This window comes from Ahaetulla prasina, chromosome 3, assembly GCF_028640845.1.
Source record: "Ahaetulla prasina isolate Xishuangbanna chromosome 3, ASM2864084v1, whole genome shotgun sequence".
In the NCBI taxonomy this organism is placed as follows: Eukaryota; Metazoa; Chordata; class Lepidosauria; order Squamata; family Colubridae; genus Ahaetulla; species Ahaetulla prasina.
Window position 1 is genome coordinate 145,419,388 of NC_080541.1, and position 22,625 is coordinate 145,442,012.

The following is a 22,625-nucleotide window of genomic DNA, read 5'->3' on the forward strand; positions in this document are numbered from 1 at the left end:
ACTTTATAATGCTTTGGTAAGGCCACACTTGGAATACTGCATTCAGTTTTGGTCACCACGATGTAAAAAAATGCTGAGACTCTAGAAAGAGTGCAGAGAAGAGCAACAAAGATGATTAGGGGACTGGAGGCTAAAACATATGAAGAATGGTTGCAGGAACTGGGTCTGTCTAGTTTAATAAAAAGAAGGACTAGGGGAGACATGATAGCAGTGTTCCAATATCTCAGGGGTTGCCATAAAGAGGGAGTCGGGCTGTTCTCCAAAGCACCTGAGAGTAGAACAAGAAGCAATGGGTGGAAACTAATCAAGGAAAGAAGCAATTTAGAACTAAGGAGAAATTTCCTGACAGTTAGAACAATTAATAAGTGGAACAACTTGCCTGCAGAAGTTGTGAATGCTCCAACACTGGAAATTGTTAAGAAAATGTTGGATAACCATCTGTCTGAGATGATGTAGGGTTTCCTGCCTGGGCAGGGGGTTGGACTAGAAGGCCTCCAAGGTCCCTTCCAACTCTCTTGTTACTGTTATTGTTATCTTCTATGTGTTTAGAATTACCACTTCATCCATTCAAATTTATTGTAACAGGGATTTACCCTTTGAAACAATATGAATCTACTGTTACAGAAGTTTCAGATTATTATTTTTTAAATTTAAGATTAAGATGCCTCACACAGCTTCTCCTTAACCCTTGGAGACATAGTGACAAGTTGTCAGCAGCTGCTTAAAGTACCATCATGCACAAAGATATTTTAGGAGAAAATAATACAATGTGTTTGAATAATGAAGTCTAATTTGAATAAAATATAATTGTATCCTTTTTTATAAAAAAGGAGATTACATAATAATTTTGTATAGATAAATGTTCTACATTTTACATTTTGCAATAATAGATTTTTAAAATGATTTAAATTTTCCCTCTAAGAAATATCACCCAGCATGAGGATTATTCATGTATCTCAGAATAATTATACCAAGACAAACAGTATCAGTAACTTATATAACCTACAATTCAAGAAACAGAAATTTTAGAATACCGTAGAATGCAATTCAAATGTTATGCTAATACCTTTTATAATATAGTGCTATCTAAATCTAAATATTTAAGTTTAGGTGTAATTTAGATATAAAATACTACACACTCTTATCTTGTTTATTACTGAACTACATATATTACTCATTTTCAATTACAACAAATATTTTTTTTAAAATGTAATATATAACAGCAAATTCCTATTTTTGTTCAGGAAAACTAGCAGTAAAAATCATTAAATGCCAAAGGCACACGGTACGCTGTTACCTTCCCACCAAAGGTGGTCCCTATTTTTCTACTTGCATTTTTTACATGCTTTCGAATTGCTAGGTTGGCAGAAGCTGGGACAAGTAACAGGAGCTCATCCCATTATGTGGCACTAGGGATTCGAGGCACTGAACTGCCGACCTTTCAATCAATAAGCTCAGCATCTTAGCCACTGAGCCACTTTTCAACCAATTACTATTAGTTAATCCCAACAAGAGAGTCAGTTTGATATGGTAATTAAGGCACCAGGCAAGAAACCAGGAGACTGTGACCTTTTGAAGGTATTTTTCAAAACACAACTGGACTTTCCTGGTTTTTCCTTGGAAAATGTTTCATTTCTCATCCAAGAAGCTTCTTCAGTTCTGTTCTTCGGCTTCTTGGAGAAGCAAAACATTTTCAAGGCAAAAAAACCCAAGAAAGTCATTTTGAAAAACACCTTTGGGACAACCATCAGCTGAGTGATTGAGAATCTCCATAAATGGAAGACTGTGAGGTCTAGCTCTGCCTAAGACACAAACCAGCTGGCTGACCTTGGACCAGTCACTCTCTCCCAGACTTAAGAAGGCAATGGAAATTCACAAATTTCTTGCATTTACAAAAATGCAAATCTTGCCAAGAAAACTATATAGCATACGTGTCCAATATTTTGGCTTGCTTGGACCACACTGAGCAAAGAGGAATTATCTTGGACCACATGTAAAATATATAACATAGTTAACATATACAAATCACATAAACATTTTTAAAGGTTATGATTTTGTGGGGCCACATTACTAACTCTCTAATGCCAAATATGACTCTTACACTGAGGGTTAGACACACCTGCTATAGAGTCTAGTCCAAGTAGTTGTTGCCAGAAGTCAGAAGAGATACAAACACAAAGGAGTGTGTGTTTGTGTGTATGTGTTTGTGAGAGAGAGAGAAAGAGAGAAAGAAAGAAAGAGACTAACAACATTAAATTGCTAATTTCAGTAGGGATTACTACAACAAATTTCTTACAATCTTTTTGAAATTTTTTCCAATTGTCAGATGACAAGCAAGCAGAATGTCAGTGAGCAACAACACATATCACACAACACAGCAGGAACATAATCACTGAAAATTATAATTGATTTCTATAGTTTAATCCAGAAAGCTAAAAATATTTTAATCATTTGTAGAATGATATTATTATATTGTAAAAGAAAATAAATAATAATAATAATAATAACACCAGCCATACATTCTATCGATATATTGTGGTTTTCACATGCTAGGCACCATGCTAGAGCTGAGCTCTGATTTCAGATTTCTTATTTTGGGGAAACACTAGAGATCTTCATAATGAAACCACTGCTTGTATCTTAATGTAAAATAGTCCCTGCAGTTTTCTTGGCAAGGTTTTTCAGTAATGCTTTGTCATTGCCTCCATCCTAGGGTTGAGAGAAAGTGACTGGCCCAAGGTCACTGAGCTATTATTTTTATTATTATTATTTATTATATTTGTATACCGCCCATCTCCCGAAGGATTCAGGGTGGTTCACAGCCAATAAAACAACAGAAAACATATAATACATATAAAACAGCAAAAAAGAATAGAAAATTAATTCAATTGATGGCCTAAAACTTTTAAATACAAATTTAAAACCCCGTTTAAAACCCCTGATTTAAAACCCCAATTTAAAACTACGTTCACGCTAGTCTTGCTCTTCGAAACAGCAACGTCTTCAGCCCGCGGCGGAAGGACCTGAGGTCGGGGAGTTGACGAAGCCCCAGAGGGAGCTCGTTCCAGAGGGTAGGAGCCCCCACAGAGAAGGCCCTCCCCTTGGAGGTCGCCAGCTGACATTGTTTAGCTGACGGTATCCGAAGGAGGCCCTCTCTGTGAGAGCGCACTGGTCGGTGAGAGGCTAATGGTGGCAGTAGGCGGTCCCATAAATATCCCGGCCCTAAGCCATGGAGCGCTTTAAAGGTGATAACAAGTACCTTGAAGTGAATCCGGAAGACCACCGGGAGCCAGTGCAGATTACGCAGGAGGGGTGTTACATGGGAGCCACAAGGAGCTCCCTCTATCACCCGCGCAGCCGCATTCTGGACCAGTTGGAGTCTCCGGGTACCCTTCAAGAGTTATGGCAGGACTAGAACTACGGACTCCTGATTTTTAACCTGATTCCTTAACCACTACAAGAAACCGGCTGTCACTGTAAACTAAGTATGTTTTAACAACAAAGGGCAGAAATTAGAACTGCTATTCAAGGAAGGCAATGGTAAAACAGAACTGCAACTTTACAGTTGGTTGATAAAATTGCAGAAGCATCATTTCCAGTGAACAAATTGATCCAAATTGGAGGTAGTCTTATGCCTAGGTAATGTCTACGTTACCCTACTCCAACTTCACCCAGATGCGTATTCAGCTGAAGAATCTAGATCCTTAAAGTCCAACCTTCTGTTCTTCTGGCTTCTGAGCTAACAGGCAGCTAAACAGGGTCAGCAGCACAGAAAGTACTCAAGCAGAGCTCAGCAGAAGGCATCCAAGCATGTGAGATTTAAATAAAGGAGATTTATGGTCAAATTCCAAAACATCCATGAAATTCACTGAATATAACCCTTAGGAAGACAGCTCTCATTTCACTTGCTTTACAATGTTGTTCTGAAAATGAGAAGAAAGATGTGTGATAAATAAATTGTGCTCCGTTCCCCCTCCCTCAAGAAACACATACATTCAGTCATACCAGATGTTTTTAAAGATTGCTAAAAGCCTATACAATAAAACTGTTTTGGCATTCATCTTAATATATGTGGAAATACATTTTAAAATGGAATCACTATTGGCTGGATCATAATTAAAAAAATAATAACAAATGTATAGTCTGTGAGTTTGAAGACACCTCCATGGATCAAGTTGTGTATAGGATGCAACCCTATGCCTGCCTGGTGATCAATCTTCAATGAAGTTGAGAAGGGATTTATGAAAACTATTATCTACAAATCACTTTCTGTGTTAAGTGCAGGCTTTTCTCAAAGGGGCCTCTTTCTAGGGAATGCCTGAAGATATAATAAATGATTAATAAAGAATATGGTGGGAAAACAAAGTCCAGTACTCAGTGTTGGACTTTAGTTAAAGTCCAGGTCCAATTGAGGTGCCAAGGCAGGGTCTTATAGGATTATCTGGAATAATTTTGATTTTGTGATACCCAAGCAAGTATATAGGGTTCTCCAGTCTGTTAGCCTGACAATCTGTCCATTAGATCCAGGTCCATCTTGGATTATTAAAGTCACCGACAATTTCACCGGTGTTTGCATCCATGTAGTGATATCAGACCATAAGGAAGGCTGAGCGTCAAAGAATTGAGGCCTTTGAACTATGGTGCTGGAGAAGACTCCTGCAAGTCCCTTGGACTGAAAGGCAATCAAATTGGTCAGTCCTAGAGGAGATCAACCCTGACTGCTTTTAAGAAGGCCAGATCCTGAAGATGAAACTCAAATACCTTGGCCACTTAATGAGCCACCTAATGAGAAGGAAGGACTCACTAGAGATGAACCTAATGCTGGGAACAATTGAGGGCAAAAGAAGGGGATGACAGAAAATAAGGTGGCTGGATGGAGTCACTGAAGCAGTCAGTGTGAGCTTAAATGGTCTCCGGGGGATTGTAGAGGACAGGAAGGCCTGGAGGAACGTTGTCCATGGGGTTGTGATGGGTCAGACATGACTTCGCAATTAACAAGAAGTGATATCAGCCTCTTTGAGGCAGGAATGGTCCCCTTGGCCTTGAAGGAGGCTGTGGTGCGCCATTTCCTCAAGAGATCATTGCTGCATGATTTTAGACAACTAACACATAGTCTAGGAAAGGTGGTAGAGAAACTGGTTGAGCTTCACCTCCAGAGGTCTCTGCAGAAGTGTAGTGCATTGATCTTGCTATCAATGAGCCTGTGGCAGAACCAGGATGGGAGTGGAGGGTCAATTCTTGATTTCTCTGCAGCTTTCCATATTATTATTTATTTATTTATTTATTTACATTTATATCCTGCTCTTCTCCAAAGACTCAGGGCGGCTTACATTGTGTAAGACAATAGTCTCATTCTATTTGTATATTTATATACAAAGTCAACTTATTGCCCCCCCAACAATCTGGGTCCTCATTTTACCTACCTTATAAAGGATGGAACCTTGGGCCTGGTGGGACTAGAACCTGCAGTAATTGCAGGCAGCTGTGTTTAATAACAGGCTATCTTACAGCCTGAGCCACACCGCGGCCCTATGATCTATATTATTGATCATATAGAACGTATTTTGGCCTAGATCAATAAGTTAGGAGGTACCATTTTGTGTCTGTGGAGATTCTAAGTCATCTAGGATATAGTTGTGTCAAAGATACGCTGTTTTTTTTTCTTCAAAAGGCAACTGGACTGTTTTTTCAAGGGAGGAGGAGAAGGAGGAGGAGGAGGAGGAGGAGGAGGAGGAGGAGGAGGAGGAGGAGGAGAAGAAGAAGAAGAAGAAGAAGAAGAAGAAGAAGAAGAAGAAGAAGAAGAAGAAGAAGAAGAAGAAGAAGAAGAAGAAGAAGCAGTAGTAGTAGTAGTAGTAGTAGTAGTAGTAGTAGTAGTAGTAGTAGTAGTAGTTTCATTTGTTATCCAAGAAGGTTCATCAATACTGATGGTGAGGGGGGATGGAAGGACAGGTACTTGCAGTTGAGAATGGATAGTGGGGGAATGGAAAGATGTGTTCTGATAGGATGGGGATGGTGGAAGGATTGTATTTGTTAGCAGGCATCTGGTCGTTAGCACTCTCTGAGAGCTGTTGAGGCCACTTGAGGCTTTAACTGGGCTCTGAGGGCCACCTGAATAAGTAGAAAACAAATGCAGGCTTCTTCCTGAAAAAAACTGTGTGACTATGTCTGGAGATATTCCGCTATCAATTCTCAACAAATCCACACTGCATATCATTTATTTTTTGCAAGATCCAAGATTCATTTATTGTTTATTTATTTAGTAGATTTATATGGAGCACATCTCACCTAGAGGCGACATAAAAGTTGAAACTTGTGTGTAATCTAGAGATCTTCATGGACTTCCAGCTCCTATTCCAGGGATGAAATGCTCCCAGATCGGACGGGATCGCGCGATCCGGTAGCGATGGCGGCTGCTGGTTTGGAGGACCAGTAGCAAAAATCTCTGGCCCCGCCCCCTGCCTCTGCTGAGCCGCACCATCAGCAGAGGGTTGTTGTTTTTTAACTTTTAAAAGCCGGTTTTGCTTCAGCCAAAACCTGCCTTTAAAAGTAAAAAAAAACCTTTGAGGATCCTGCTCCTCAGCTGAGATCGGCAGCCTTTAAATTTAAAAATTAAAATTAAAGGCTACTCTGGGGATCTCACCTGAGTTCCTTATCAGCAGAACCTTAAAAAACATGTTTTCTGTAGAAAACATGTAGAAAAACTCCTTTTAAAAGAGTCTAAGCCACTTACCTGATTACTGATCAACCTCATGGCTTTTCTCACAGCCCGAAAGCCCCAGTTTCGCTTTTAACACCAGACAGAATTAACCTAAACTTAGCTAATCTATTTCATCACTGAGTGATTAATACTGTCTGGCTGAGGAACTCTGGGAATTGAAGTCCACAATAAAATAAAATAAAATAAAATAAAATAAAATAAAATAAAATAAAATAAAATAAAATAAAATAATAAAATAAAATAAAATAAAATAAATAAAATAAATAAAAAATAAAATAAAATAAAATAAAATAAAATAAATAAAATAAAATAAAATAAAATAATAAAATAAAATAAAATAATAAAATAAAATAAAATAAAATAATAAAATAAATAAAATAAAATAAAATAAAATAAAATAATAAAATAAAATAAAATAAAATAAATAAAATAAAATAAAATAAAATAATAAAATAAAATAATAAAATAAAATAAAATAAAATAAAATAATAAAATAAAATAAAATAAAATAAAATAATAAAATAAAATAAAATAAAATAATAAAATAAAATAAAAAAAATAATAAAATAAAATAAAATAAAATAAAATAAAATAAAATAATAAAATAAAATATTTGTGCACTTTCTGAGATTTGGTGTGTTTCTGTAGTGTTTCACCCTAACTACACAAACACACAAAATCTCAGAAAGCTGTATGTGGTATTTTGTGTGTGTGTGTGTGTGTGTGTGTGTAAAGTGTGAAAGTTGGTTTTTGAGCTTTTTGCGGCTGTGTGAAGTGTGAAGTGCAGCTGCTTTTACATTGTGTGTGAGTCAGTTGTATTGTGTTGTGTGTGTGTAAAGTGTGAAAGTTGGTTTTTGAGCTTTTTGTGGCTGTGTGAAGTGTGAAGTGCAGCTGCTTTTACACTGTGTGTGAGTCAGTTGTGTTGTGTTGTGTTGTGTGTGTGTAAAGTGTGAAAGTTGGTTTTTGAGCTTTTTGAGGCTGTGTGAAGTGTGAAGTGCAGCTGCTTTTACATTGTGTGTGAGTCAGTTGTGTTGTGTTGTGTTGTGTGTGTGTAAAGTGTGAAAGTTGGTTTTTGGTACCTCTTATTGTTTTTTATACTTTGTTTATTATTTTTATTATTTATTGTTATTGGCCACGCCCACCCAGTTATCTGACCACCAAGCCACGCCCACCAATTAAGCCACGCCCACAGAACCGGTAGGGAAAATTTTTAGATTTCACCCCTGTCCTATTCCATGAGCAAATGACAGCTATAGCCAACAGGGTCCATGCACCAGTAATCTGGTGTGCCAGCTGCACTCTTTCCTGTACTTGGAGACTTTTCAGACAATCACCTGGACATCTCATATTTGGAATGTGCAATGTACTCTACAGGGGCTCTGCTAGGAAACTATCGAGAAGTTACCCCTGGTCTAGAAAGCAGTGGTACCGGCAGTGTGTGTTATAGTCACATGACCCTGTTGCGCTGCAGAGTACAGTGGTTATTTGAAGACTTCTAGGTATAAGTCAAAGTTCTGGTTATCACTTTAAAGCCCTTTATGGCATAGGGCCTGGCTATGTCAAAGATCACTTTTACAGAAAATCCAATATTAATCAGTGCAAAGTGGTCCTTTATAAGTTATTTGATTTTTCCCCCTCTTGGTTTAACACAATGTTTCAAAAATAATAAAATAAAATTCATTTGGAAATATAGCTGATCCAGTAGGGCAAAAATAAAGATTTAAGTTGTTCTAATTTTGGCATCTTTCAGATGTGGTGGACTATAACTAACTGGCTGCGAATAACAGAAACAGTACTCCAGAACTTTTGGAAACCACCTTGTTGTAAGACTCTGATTTAAGGATTATTGTTTAATTAACAACTTTATCCATATAGCTTCTTTTCCTTTAATTGTTCCTAGTTCAGCAGAACGCAAGCTTCAGGAATGAATTCTTCTATAATAGAAATAATCCACTTTATTTGTGGGGGAGGAGGGGATTTATGTAATACATTTAGCTAATTGTGTTTATATCTTTTCTTTCTTTTATGTGAAACAATAGTATTTTTCTATTTTTTTTAAAAAAAGGAAATAACCAATTAATTTCCTCTACAAGTTACACAAAAATATTAAAGTCAATTCATCATACTTATGACCCAGGAAGCAAAGGGAATGGCAGAATCTGAAAGAAGGATTAATTAATATTGCTGGAGATTTTTCATTAATAGAATTTACTAATGAAAAATTTCTGTCAAAGATTTAGACAATGGGAAAAGACACTCAGGAATTATAAAGTGCTTATGAAGCACTGATAGAAGAACATATTTATAAGTATAAACACATCATGTTGGTTTCACTCCCACCAATGAACATTCAAATCCTAGTACGGAAACAATATTTAATGTGGTTTAGAGAAAGGGCTTTAAGGCCTTGAAAATAACTTACTATTCAACTCTAATATAAAAAAGTATAAAGCTCAAAGACAAAAATGAACAGCACAATCCTCTATAGGTTTGCTTGGAAAATTACTCATAGACTGCAATCTAAAAAGAAAAAAGAAGAAATAGCAAATAAACTGTAGAATTTCATACTTCATCTTTTATGCCGGAAAAGATTTCAAACACAGGTTCTTGGTGCTCTCTGAGCTTGGTTGTTGCATCTTGTTACTTAGTTTGGGTAATGAAACGTCTACAAGAAAACAACTAGGCTCAGAGAACTCCCTCATTTCAATATTGAGCTGCAAATATTCCCCCTTTATAGATTTCCACTTGAGATTTTTTAAGCAATCTGCAGGAAAATACATTTTATAGGTTTTTTCCAGCATTTTGTCCTCATCAGAATAAATCTTCAATTTCATTGCTAAATTCAGCAATATCAATGGCAATAATTATTAGAAAACAAGCCAGCTGGTTTTACTAGCAACACAAAATGGCAGTTTTGCAAAATATATGAAGCACAGTAGCAAAATACACAAATGTGGATGAAACATGCAATTATGTCAGATAATGCAGAAAAATCCCAAGGTAAAATAAATTTTAAAATCCATTGTTAATATTATTGAGTTCCCATGTTTGCCTGAGTCCCAGAGACTGGCCAGTTAGTCTTTCTTTTATTTAGACCAGTGCAATTGTTTATACATGTCGTTGAGACGTTGAGGCAAACTTCAATGGGTATTTTGACGGAATACGGTAGTTTATAACTGGCAGTTCTGGCCATGTATAATATGTAACCTTAGGTCAGTTAAAATTAAACAATTTTGGTTTATTTGAGACAAGTGATTGAAGGAATGTTCAGGGGAAATCATATCTCTCTGCACTCCCATAATCCCCCTTCGCTATAGTATTCTCTAAGGAGAAAAGCTTGCTCTCCAATTTATCTCTGTAGCTCACAAAGTAAATTAAAATTCCCAACTGAAAAAAACCTCAAGAAATTACAGATGAACTCACAGACAATATAAAGTACAGCACCACCTAAGCCCATAGAATCTTATAAGCCTTATAAAAGTTGGAAAAACAACTTGACATAAACATTCTTTGTCACCAATGGATAAAGGAGATGATTTCATCAAATATCAATCTTTGCAATCAAGTTCAAAACAAGACTTTCATGGGTTTCTTGATTTATACTTTAAATATACTTAAAGTATATTTAAGTTGGGCACCGAAGGGGGGGTTCCCCTAGTGGAGATGTGCCCACCAGGTTTCCGAGCATTCCATTAGCCGAGGGCCCAGGGTAGGGGAGGTGGGGTAGAGGTTATTATTAAGGAGAGTCTGGAACCGAGGGAGACCACTGTGCCTCAGATATCCGGGTGTGAATCCCTCTACGTGAAGTGGGGTCGTAGGACTCAGGTGGGCTTGTTGATCACGTACCTGGCGCCTTGCTGCGTGACAACAGCCCTGCCCGAGCTGCTGGAATTGCTGGCCGGGTTGGCAGTTGAAACACCTAGACTGTTGGTCATGGGGGATTTCAATCTGCCATCAACTGGCATGGCCTCTTCGGTGGCTCGGGAGTTCATGGCTTCCATGACAGCCATGGACTTGACTCAATTAGTTGACCGCCCTACCCACGTCAGGGGTGGCACCCTAGATTTGATTTTTATCTCTGGCCAGTGGTTGAATGATCTGATTTTAAGGGATTTAGTTGTTGAACCTTTGTCATGGTCAGATCATTCCCTCCTTCGTCTAGACTTTCTGACCACCACCCACCACCGCAGGGAGACGGAACCAATACGTTGGTTCCGTCCCAGGCGCCTGATGGACCCTGAGAGGTTCCTGACGGAGCTTGGGCCGTTTCCTGAGAATCTGGCCCACGGCACGACTGAAGAACTAGTCGCGGCCTGGGAACAGGCCGCGGCTGGAGCTTTGGACCGTGTTGTGCCTTTGCGGCCTCTGACCCGGCGCCGATCTCAACCAGCTCCTTGGTTTTCCGAGGAGCTGAGGGAGATGAAATGCCGGAGAAGACACCTAGAGAGTGTCTGGAGATCCAGCCGCTCCGAGGCTGACCGGACACTAGTTAGGTCCTATAGTAGGACCTACCTAGTGGCATTGAGGGAGGCGAAGCGTTTTTACGTTTCCTCCCTCATTGCGTCGGCAGATAACCGCCCGGCCGCCCTGTTTCAGGTGACCCGCTCCCTCCTTCAACAGGAGGGGCGGGGGGACCCATTACTAGGGCGTGCCGAGGAGTTTAACGGTTATCTATATGACAAAATCGTTCAGCTTCGGGACAGATTGGATCAAAATTGGGTAGATCCAGGTGAGGGTTCCGAGGCCCGTCTTGTTGAGGCTGTTTGGGATAGCTTTGATCCTGTGACTCCCGAGGACATGGATAGGTTGCTGGGAAGGTTGAATGCCACCACATGTTTACTGGACCCGTGTCCCTTCTGGTTGGTGCTGGCCACACAGGAGGTGACACGAGGCTGGCTCCAGGGGATTACAAATGCTTCTTTGTGGGAGGGAGTCTTTCCCGTTGCCTTGAAAGAGGCAGTGGTGAGACCTCTCATCAAGAAGCCTTCCCTGGACCCAGCTGTTTTAGGTAATTACCGTCCAGTCTCCAATCTTCGCTTCACGGCGAAGGTTGTAGAGAGTGCGGTGGCATGTCAGCTATCCCAGTACCTGGATGAAACTGTCTATCTAGACCCGTTCCAGTCTGGCTTCTGACCTGGTTACAGTACTGAGACGGCTTTGGTCGCGTTGGTGGATGATCTCTGGAGGGCCAGGGATAAGGGTTACTCCTCTGCCCTGGTCCTATTAGACCTCTCAGCGGCTTTTGATACCATCGACCATGGTATCCTGCTGCGCCGGCTAGAGGGGTTGGGAGTGGGAGGCACCGTTTATCGGTGGTTCTCCTCCTACCTCTCTGACTGGACGCAGACGGTGTTGACAGGGGGGCACAGATCGACCCCGAAGTGCCTCCTGTGCGGGGTGCCGCAGGGGTCGATCCTCTCGCCTCTCCTGTTCAACATCTATATGAAGCCGCTGGGTGAGATCATCAGTGGTTTTGGGGTGAGATACCAGCTGTACGCTGATGACACTCAGCTGTACTCTTCCACCCCAGGCCACCCCAACGAAGCTATCGAAGTGCTGTCCCGGTGTTTGGAAGCCATACGGGTCTGGATGGGGAGGAACAGGCTCAAGCTTAATCCCTCCAAGACGGAGTGGCTGTGGATGCCAGCACCCCAGTACAGTCAGCTGCAGATGCGGCTGTCCGTCGGGGGCGAGTCATTGGCCCCGATGGAGAAGGTGCGCAACTTGGGCGTGCTCCTGGATGGACGGTTGTCTTTTGAAGACCATTTGACGACCGTCTCCAGGAGAGCTTTTTATCAGGTTCGCCTGATCCGCCAGTTGCGTCCCTTCCTGGACCGGGATGCCCTATGCACGGTCACTCATGTTCTCGTTACATCTCGCCTGGACTACTGCAATGCTCTCTACATGGGGCTCCCCTTGAAGAGCACTCGGAGACTCCAGTTAGTCCAGAATGCGGTTGCGCGGGTTATTGAGGGAGCTCCGACGCAACACCTATCCTGCGCAGACTGCACTGGCTACCTGTGGTCTTCCGGGTGCACTTCAAGGTTTGGTGACGACCTTTAAAGCGCTCCATGGCTTAGGACCAGGATATTTACGGGACCGTCTTCTGCCGGCTTCAATCTCCCAGCGACCGGTGCGTTCTCACAGAGAGGGACTCCTTAGGGTGCCGTCAGCCAAACAATGTTGACTGGCGGCCCCCAGAGGGAGGGCCTTCTCTGTGGGGGCTCCTACCCTGTGGAACGAGCTTCCCCCTGGACTCCGACAATTGCCTGACCTTAGGACCTTTCGCCGCGAACTTAAAACCTATTTGTTTCGTCTCGGTGGACTGGCTTGATTTTTTTAAAATTTTAATTTGATTAATTGGGGTTCTAAATTTTTAGTAATTTATAGGGTTAACTGTGTTTTAGTTTTGGCCAACTGAATGAGTTTTTTAAGGGTTGTTTTTAATATTGTCTGTTTTCCTGTATTTTAACTGGCTGTTCACCGCCCTGAGTCCTTCGGGAGAAGGGCGGTCTATAAATTAACACACACACACACACACACACACACACACACATAATAATAAAAATAATAATAATATTTATTATTATTATTATTATTATTATTATTATTATTATTATTATTATTATTATTATTATTATTATGACAGTGCTATTACTTTTTAAAGACCTAGAGACAGCTACCATTGTGGAATATGTTGACTATGAATTATTAGTCAACTGAAAACTGCCTCGTTCTCTACCTGAAAACTACATTGACTGTCTTGTCTATGTTTTTAAACAGCAGATCAGAAAGCAAAGTACACAAATATAGCAAGATGCTATATTAGTAGCCCCACATAAAGGCTGTATAAGTGCAATTAATACGAAATAAAAACTGCAAGTTACAAATAATGCATAAGTGTTTTAATGCTTTAGAACTTCCATTGTCGGTATTGCATCCTGCTACAGTTTATAAATTCAATTTGTCAATATATGAAGGGGATATCACTAGGATATAACCACCAGTGCTTCCAGTTAGAGTTGGACAAAATTCTTGGACTGTAGTACAATCAAAGCATTTTTTTGTAAATCTCTATTACCTCTATTTAGGTAAAATTGCCACAGATATTTCTCAGTTGAAGCTGACTGAAAAGCATCAAGAGCAAGATAATGGGAAAAAACTTAGAACAGTGGTTCCCAACCTTTTCTTGTTTGAGGCACAACCTTTTCTTGTTTGAGGCAGCCTTGGAAAGCCTTTCAAAAGTTCCCGGCACCCTTATAAGGAAATAGATATTTAAAATCTCCGTAGCTCAAAAGTTCCCGGCACCCTCAAAAGATCTCACGGCACCCCTTAGTGCCGCGGCACACTGGTTGGGAACCACTGACTTAGAAAGTGTACCATGTTGTGAATTTAAGACCTGCTATTTTTATTATATGACATTTTTATAGTTTTTAAGCAAATAGATGACTTTTGGACCGAAGATGTTATGAAGAAAATGTTATACTTAAAACTCTTGCCTTATACTGCTTAAAGCACAGGATCCTTTTGTCTTTAAATGCATTGTTGTAGAGAAACAGAGCAATGAAACACTCAGACAAAAATATTAATATTGCTTTTTATGGTCCACAGCAATTAAAACATTTGCTTTCCTGACAGAAAAAAATGGTAGTTTTATGAATAATTTCTGTGAATGTACTTTTCCCTTTTGTTATTCCCCCAGTCTGCAAAAAATGAATTGCCAGATTACAACTACAGCACAAGTTTATTTGCTGTGGATGATCATACATTCTGAAATGCACATTCCTCTCTTTGTGAGAATAACCAATGCAGCTGTCAGAAATCTTGCAGCCTGTTTTTCCCCTTTACTGATTACTTTGTACAAGACATTGATCATTGAGCAACTCAATGTTTCTGTTTCCACCAGACAATAAAATATAAATGAAGTTCTAAAATAATTACCATATTAATGTCAGAAATTAAACTTGGTTGCACTTTTAGGACTGAATAAAAAGTTTTGTACCTTTTGATTTTTTCAGGGAAAGAAAACTAAATTGTATTTATAAGCAGCTATGAAGTAGTGTTTCAACCATTCTTATCTGAACTTACTTAATTTTTCTGTTAATACTAGTGAGTAAAAAAAGTGCCAAGTAAATGTTTTATTTTCTAAAATTAGTAGGTTTTCTGATTAGTAGGTTCTCTTGTGATTCATTTGATGCTCAACCAGAATTAATCATTACATCTCAAATTTGCAAATCAGCTTCAAAGTAAACAATACTTCTCAAATATAATTCAGGAATTTCCAAACACAACAAATTAAATGCTAAGAAATGCTAGGAAACATGTTTTATTCCGAATTATGTTTCAAGTTCTTTCCACAGCCAAACGTCTTGATTCAGAACATGCAGATCTGATCTTATTCATTTATTATCAGTCCCCGCTTTTCTCCTAAGCTTAAGTGTAGTTCTCTTATAGTTTTCTGAATTTAATATGACACCAAACATTTTTAATATTTGGGGAGAAAAAGACTTGAATGGCTTCTAAGAGATGTCATATTTCCAAAACTTCTCACAAAGGCCTGCTGTAAGACTATTCTCAAGTCAGATTTAAAAGAAGCCCTATTGCTTCTAAACCTGATGCTATCCACCCCAATCGTTCAAACTAAACAAAAGCACTATATTAAGAAGAAGGAAAAGCAGATATTTTAACAGTGGAATGTTAGGAAAAAAATTGTAATGATTAAGTACAGTACAGTATTACTATAGAATCAGTTACAGAGTCAGCTAGACTCTACCAGAATAACATCAATGCAAAATATTCCCAGCATAGGTTTAAATTTTCTCTTAAACTTGAAACATTTTTTTTTCTGTTTCTTAAAATAGGAAATCTACATCATCCCTTGGATTACAAAAACAGAAAGAATCCTGCAAACTCTAAACATTTGCACCAATAAATATGCTGAACATCTGTGCAGGACTGTAGCAAGACTGCAATCTTACCACCTACTCCTGGGCATGAGGGATTTGAGTAAATAAATAAAACTGTGAGAAGCCCTGAGTCCCTAAAGTTGAAAACGAACACCCTCCCCCCTTTTCAAGAAGGAGGTCATTCATTTTAACATACAGTGGTATAATCCCATTAAAGACTAATAGAAAAAGAAATTATACAGGCTGCTATTTGGTGAGAATTAAATACAAATTAAGAGCAAATGCTGCCTACGTTTTTTTTTTTTTTTTAAAAAGGACTGCTGTACAATTTTCTTAATACTTGCACAATTTAGATGAACAATTTTCTTTCATTCACACAGTTTATTTTAAATATAAAACAAGGCACCCCTTAAGCATTTTTCGTAACAAATTAAACATTTACGTTTTTTAGTGTGTAGGGAGGCTTAGCATTCACGCAGCTTCAAAACCGAAGTACAGCCTCAAGGGAAGCCTCTCCGCTGACAAATTAATACCTTAGAGAATAGGCCTGAATGGTGGCAATGAACTCATTTGTTCCCACAGTAATGAAGAATGACTCTTTCTTTACCACATCTGTGACTGTTGCTATGGTGACCCAGACTTACCTCATTGCTTCTCGAAGGGCTCCACGCTCACCCAGAGTCGTGTGCTTGATGTCATCAAAATTATTTTCCAGTTTCTCACAGTTCTGCAATAATAGTAATAACAATAACATAAAGCAATATAACGCAAACAGAAGAGTCTGTGTAAAAAGTAGCGTTTCCAAATCCAAAAAGTATCGTTGGGCAAATCCCCCATTCTAGTGGGCTAAATTGCCTGCATTCATTCTCAATGCAAACATAGCTGATTATATTGATTACATATTCACACAAATTACTCATTTTTGCTTTTAATTGCATGGCAGTAATTAAAAATGACACTGTGAACTCAGCAACAAAGTACAGGTGAAATTTGTATGGTTGCCATGACAACCCTCTTATCAACATTTTATAAATGGGGGGAGCAAATAAAAATGTCTTCCTAATGTGTGTACATGTTTTTCTATATGTAAAACAGTGAAGGGAACTCCATCAAATAGTTCTGCTAAATTACATATATGTACTACATGCAGAAGAAATATGCTTTAACATGATAGGAAAATTTTTTACACAGATTACAGAATCCAACATTCCTTACAGCAGGGGTCTCCAACCTTGGTCCCTTTAAGACTTGTGGACTTCAACTCCCAGAGTCCCTCAGCCAGCAAGGCTGGCTGAGGAACTCTGGGAGTTGAAGTCCACCAAGGGACCAAGGTTGGAGACCCCAGCCTTATAGTACATATGAAAACCCAAGCTTCATCAAACACGGTCATCAACCAATTGTAGAAAACTGTAGGGGGGAAAAAAGAAAATTTGTTTCAATAATGGCTGCAATCCTAAGAGGATCTAATCAGTCTTCTTTGCCTAGAACAGATGTGCTCAAAATATTGGCAACCTAGATCTTTGTGGCAAACCCACCAAAAAGAAGCTACATCTCCCTTGATTGCTATGTTTTATTATAGCTTGAGATAGAAGTTATAGTTAACATTTCAAATGCATTAAAGCCCTATAAAGGCTCCACAAGTTATTATCTCTAAATGGGCTGCTGAAACTAATAAAGTATTTACTAGCTGAGCCTTATTTGCAAGATTAGTCTGAGTGATAGCAGCAATATCCGGGTTATCTAATGGGTTTGGAGTTATTGTCATATCACAGCTGAAGACCTGTAGGGATGTTCGACATATCTACCACACAACCGACATTATGTTCCACTTAGTTGTTCTCAAGGGCACAAGTTGTGAGAAATCTTTGTGGTGGCTGATACAGCATTTTCCCCAAACAAATGCAATTAACTCCGAACCGTAATAGTTACAGAACCACACCATGAAATCACCTACTCGAGTCTAGATTTTTTACCTCATTCCCAAACCAAAATGCAAATACATTCTTCTGGTTAATAAAACTGCAGAAATTTAAAGAGCCAAATTTAAGATGATTTCTCTCTTCCCAACGATCTCCCTGATGCTTTTTAAAAACAAAACAAATTATAACAAAGTTCCTCTTTTCACTTTGATTCCTGCTCTGATTTCTAATTTGGTATTCTGTAGCTTCATCCTCTCTATATTCTTGATCTTTTCCTTTCTCGCCAAGTGCTTCTTAAGAAAGATAAAAGGTGCATTTCAGGATTTCTTTTTGATTGAGTTAGTTATGGACTCCAATCATCCACAAGATATGAAAAATTGTTAGTGGAGAAATGACCTGAGACTGTTCACAATGAAGCAATGCTATAGTCCTGTTGTTTGAATTTAACACTTTAATAGCACCTCTTCAAAGAAGCCTTATTCACCCAGAGCAGCTAGGAGATTTTTGCAGTCCCTCCGGAACCAGACCAATCTTATCTATTTTTTCTGGACAGGAACTGTCTTGAGTGAGATCACATTCAGAAAAATTCCCTTTTTATTTCCCTTGGAAAGAGCCACAAATACAAAAGAAACCCACCCCTCACCCAAGACAGGAGTATTCCATCCCATGAAGAAATACCAGTGAAGCAGAGAGCCCCATATAATCTACCTAGGGTTTAAGTTTAAGTTTAAGACAGTTTAAGCTTGTTGTCCCCCATTATGGCATGCTAAAAATAGGAGGCTTAGGGGCTTTTTAATTAGTTGTTTTAATAGATTTTTTAAGGGGAGTATTAATGGGGATTTTAAGGGTTGGGAGGGGGGGGAGGGTGGAGATGGGGGGGGGGAAACCCAATGGGGTGGGAGGGGAGGGTATGTCCAGTCCCAGTGCGTGCTCACGGCTTTATTTCATTGGGTCCGAAGACAGGGGGGGAGGTGGATGTTCAGAGCGTAGAGTGTCATTCCATCTGTACGGTAAGTGGGAGAGGCAGATATGGCGGAGGCAAGGGTCGATCGTCCCTGGGAGCACGTGCTCGATGTTTAAAGGCGATCACGTGCTCCGGCCCCTCAGTCCTTACCCGTTCCCCGGATGGCCAAGATCCTCAGAGCTTGGGTCTTCGGATGATGCTGTGCAATGCCCGGTCCGTGGTAAATAAGGCTCCCTTGATTTACGATCTTATACAGAGGGAGTCCGCGGACATTACGGGCATTACGGAGACCTGGTTGGGCACAGAGGGGGGTGTTCCCCTGGTTGAACTGTGCCCTCCAGGTTTCCGTGCATTTCATCAGCCGAGGGCCCAAAGTAGGGGTGGGGGGGTGGCGGTTGTGATTAGAGAAAGTCTAGAGCCGAGGGAGTCCACTGTGCCTCAGATAGCTGGCTGTGAATCCCTCCTTGTGAAGTGGGGCCATAGGAATCAGATGGGTCTGTTGATCGCGTACCTGGCTCCTTGCTGCGTGACTACAGCCCTGCCTGAGCTGCTGGAGGTGCTTGCCGGGGTGGCAGTTGAGACTCCCAGACTTTTGGTCATGGGGGACTTCAACTTACCATCGGCCGGCTTGTCATCAACGGTAGCTCAGGAGTTCCTGGCTTCCATGACGGCCATGGACCTGATTCAAGTAACTGATGGCCCCACACACACGGGGGGAGGCACACTAGATCTGATTTTTATCTCTGGACAGTGGATTAATGATCTGGTATTAGGAGATTTAATGACGGAACCGGTGTCATGGTCGGATCATTTCCTCCTTCGCCTGGACTTTCAGACCGCCGCTCACCACCGCAGGGAGACGGAGCCAATGCGTTGGTTCCGTCCCAGGGGCCTGATGGACCCTGAGAGGTTCCGGATGGAGCTTGGGCCGTTCCCTGAGGATCTTGCCCACGGCACGACTGAAGAACTTGTTGCGGCCTGGGAGCGGGCCGCAACGGGGGCTTTGGACCGTGTCGTGCCTTTGCGGCCTCTGACCCGGCGCAGATCTCACTTGGCTCCTTGGTTCTCTGAGGAGCTGAGGGAGATGAAACGCCGGAGAAGACGCCTAGAGAGTACCTGGAGGTCTAGCCGTTCCGAGGCTGATCGGACACTAGTGAGATCTTTTACTAAGACCTACCTAGTGGCAATGAGGGAGGCGAAACGTTCCTACGTTTCCACCCTCATTGCATCGACAGATAACCGCCCGGCCGCCCTGTTCCGGGTGACTCGCTCCCTCCTTCATCAGGAGGGGCGGGATGACCCCCTACAGGGACGTGCTGAGGAGTTTAACGGTTATCTATACGATAAAATCGTTCAGCTTCGGGATAGTCTAGACCAAAATTGTGATGATCCAAGTGGGATGGCAGAGGCACGTCTTGTTGAGGTTATTTGGGATGAGTTTGAGACTGTGGCTCTCGAGGATGTGGACAGGTTACTGGGGAGGCTACATGCGACCACATGTTTACTGGACCCGTGTCCTTCCTGGCTGGTGCTGGCTACTCAGGAAGTGACACGAGGCTGGCTCCGGGGAATTATAAATGCTTCATTGATGGAAGGGGTTTTCCCCGCTGCTTTGAAAGAGGCAGTGGTGAGACCCCTCCTCAAGAAGCCTTCCCTGGACCCAGCTATTTTGGGAAATTACCGTCCTGTCTCCAACCTTCGCTTTGTGGCGAAGGTTGTAGAGAGTGTGGTTGCATGGCAGCTTCCCCGGTACCTGGATGAAGCTGTCTATCTAGACCCGTTCCAGTCCGGCTTCCGGGCCGGTCACAGTATGGAGACAGCTTTGGTCGCGTTGGTGGATGACCTCTGGAGGGCCAGGGATAGGGGTTGTTCCTCTGCCCTGGTCCTATTAGATCTCTCAGCGGCGTTTGATACCATCGACCATGGTATCTTGCTGCACCGGTTGGAGGGGTTGGGAGTGGGAGGCACCATTTATCGGTGGTTCTCCTCCTATCTCTCCGACCGGTCGCAGACGGTGTTGACAGGGGGGCAGAGGTCGACCGCCAGGCACCTTACTTGTGGGGTGCCTCAGGGGTCGATTCTCTCGCCCCTCCTGTTCAACATCTACATGAAGCCGCTGGGTGAGGTCATCAGTGGTTTCGGGGTGAGTTATCATCTGTACGCTGATGATACTCAGCTGTACTTTTCCACCCAACCACCCCAACGGCTGTCGAAGTGCTGTCCCGGTGTCTGGAAGCTGTACGGGTCTGGATGGGGAGAAACAGACTCAAGCTCAATCCCTCCAAGACGGAGTGGCTGTGGATGCCGGCACCCCGGTACAGTCAGCTGCAGCCGCAGCTGGCTGTGGGGGGCGAGTTATTGGCCCCAACGGAGAGGGTGCGCAACTTGGGTGTCCTCTTGGATGGGCGACTGTCGTTTGACGATCATTTGGCGGCCGTCTCCAAGAGGGCCTTCCACCAAGTGCGCTTGGTGTACCAGTTGCGCCCCTTTCTTGACCGGGATGCCTTATGCACGGTCACTCATGCCCTTGTCACTTCCCGCTTGGACTATTGCAATGCTCTCTACATGGGGCTGCCCTTGAAGTGCACCCGGAGGCTGCAGCTAGTCCAGAATGCAGCTGTGCGGGTAATAGTGGGGGCAACTCGTTGCTCCCATGTAACACCAATCCTGCGCAGCTTGCACTGGCTTCCTGTGGTCTTTCGGGTGCTCTTCAAGATTTTGGTTACCACCTTTAAAGCGCTCCATGGCTTAGGACCCGGGTACTTACGGGACCGCCTGCTGTTACCTTGTGCCTCCCACCGACCCGTACGCTCACACAGAGAGGGCCTTCTCAGGGTGCCGTCCGCCAAGCAATGTCGGCTGGCGGCCCCCAGGGGAAGGGCCTTCTCTGTTGGAGCTCCTACGCTCTGGAATGAACTTCCCCCCGGTTGCCTGATCTTCGGACCTTTCGGCGTGAGCTGAAAACGCACCTATTTATTCAAGCGGGACTGGATTGAAATTTTATTGGGGTATTTATGTTTTAAGATTTTAAATGGTTTTAAAATTTCGGCCACATTATAATATTTCTTTTTAACTTCTTTTTAATGTTTATATATTGAATTTTTACTTGGCTGTATACCGCCCTGAGTCCTCCGGAAGAAGGGCGGTATAAAAATCGAAATAAATAAATAAATAAATAAAATAAATTAAGACCCTCATAACCTCCAGCAGGACATCAAAAACATCACCAATCAGGGCTTATTAGACCTCTTTCAGTGGCTTTGTGACAATGTTAAATAGCGGAGAGGACCAAATTTGTAACATCATCAAGGAGCAGCCACTGGTCCAACCTGTCATCTCCCAGCCCCACTAATAGGAAACCCCACCCCAGTGATGAAATCCATTTTTTTTTACTACTGGTTCTATTGGGAATGGTTTGGTGTGGTGTGGCTTAATGGGCGTGGCAGGGGAAGGATACTGCAAAATCCCCATTCCCTCCCCACTCCAGGGGAAGGATACTGCAAAATCCCCATTCCCATCCCACTCCAAGGGAAGGATACTGCAAAATCTCAATTTCCTCCCCATTCCAGGGGAAAGATATTGCACAATCTCAATTCCCACTCCACTATGGGGCCAGCCAGAGGTGGAATTCAGCCGTTTTCTGAACTACTCAAAATTTCCACTACCGGTTCTCCGAACTGCTCAAAATTTCTGCTGCCGGTTCTCCAGAACCTGTCGGAACCTGCTGGATTTCACCCCTGCCCCCCACCCACCCCCACCCCCCATTTTTTAATGACTATTTTAATCTGTATATTGATGTTTTTATATGCCTGTGAACCGCCCTGAGTCCTTTGGGAGATAGGGCGGTATATAAATTCGAATAATAAATAAATAAATAAATAAATAAACCCCCTGAAGTGGAAGAAGTAGCATCACTTAACACCTATTGATAGTATAGAAGGATATCATGATTGACTTTGATGTAAAGGAACAAGGGTGGGTGAACTACCATTAACTAGATCCCTATAAACGGAATCTATCATAGCAACCAAAAGGGGAAGGTTGGAGATCAAGTAATAATTTCTAACTTGTCTCAACCCAGGAAGGTCCTCTTAAAGAGAAGGTACACCATAGCCCCG

At 41.7% G+C, this 22,625-nt stretch overlaps 1 protein-coding gene across 2 annotated transcripts in view; it reads right to left on the bottom strand.

Annotated features, from left to right (window-relative positions):
• Nucleotides 1-22,625, bottom strand: part of DPYD (dihydropyrimidine dehydrogenase) — a 684,632-nt gene that overhangs the window by 577,475 nt on the left and 84,532 nt on the right. Inside the window, exon 3 of one of the 2 annotated variants that reach the window (XM_058176032.1) lies at nucleotides 16,269-16,351. The exons of the other annotated variant lie outside the window; for it this stretch is intronic. Coding sequence (XP_058032015.1) covers nucleotides 16,269-16,351 — 83 coding nt within the window. The remainder of the gene's footprint in view (nucleotides 1-16,268; nucleotides 16,352-22,625) is intronic. 2 annotated transcript variants of the gene reach the window in all.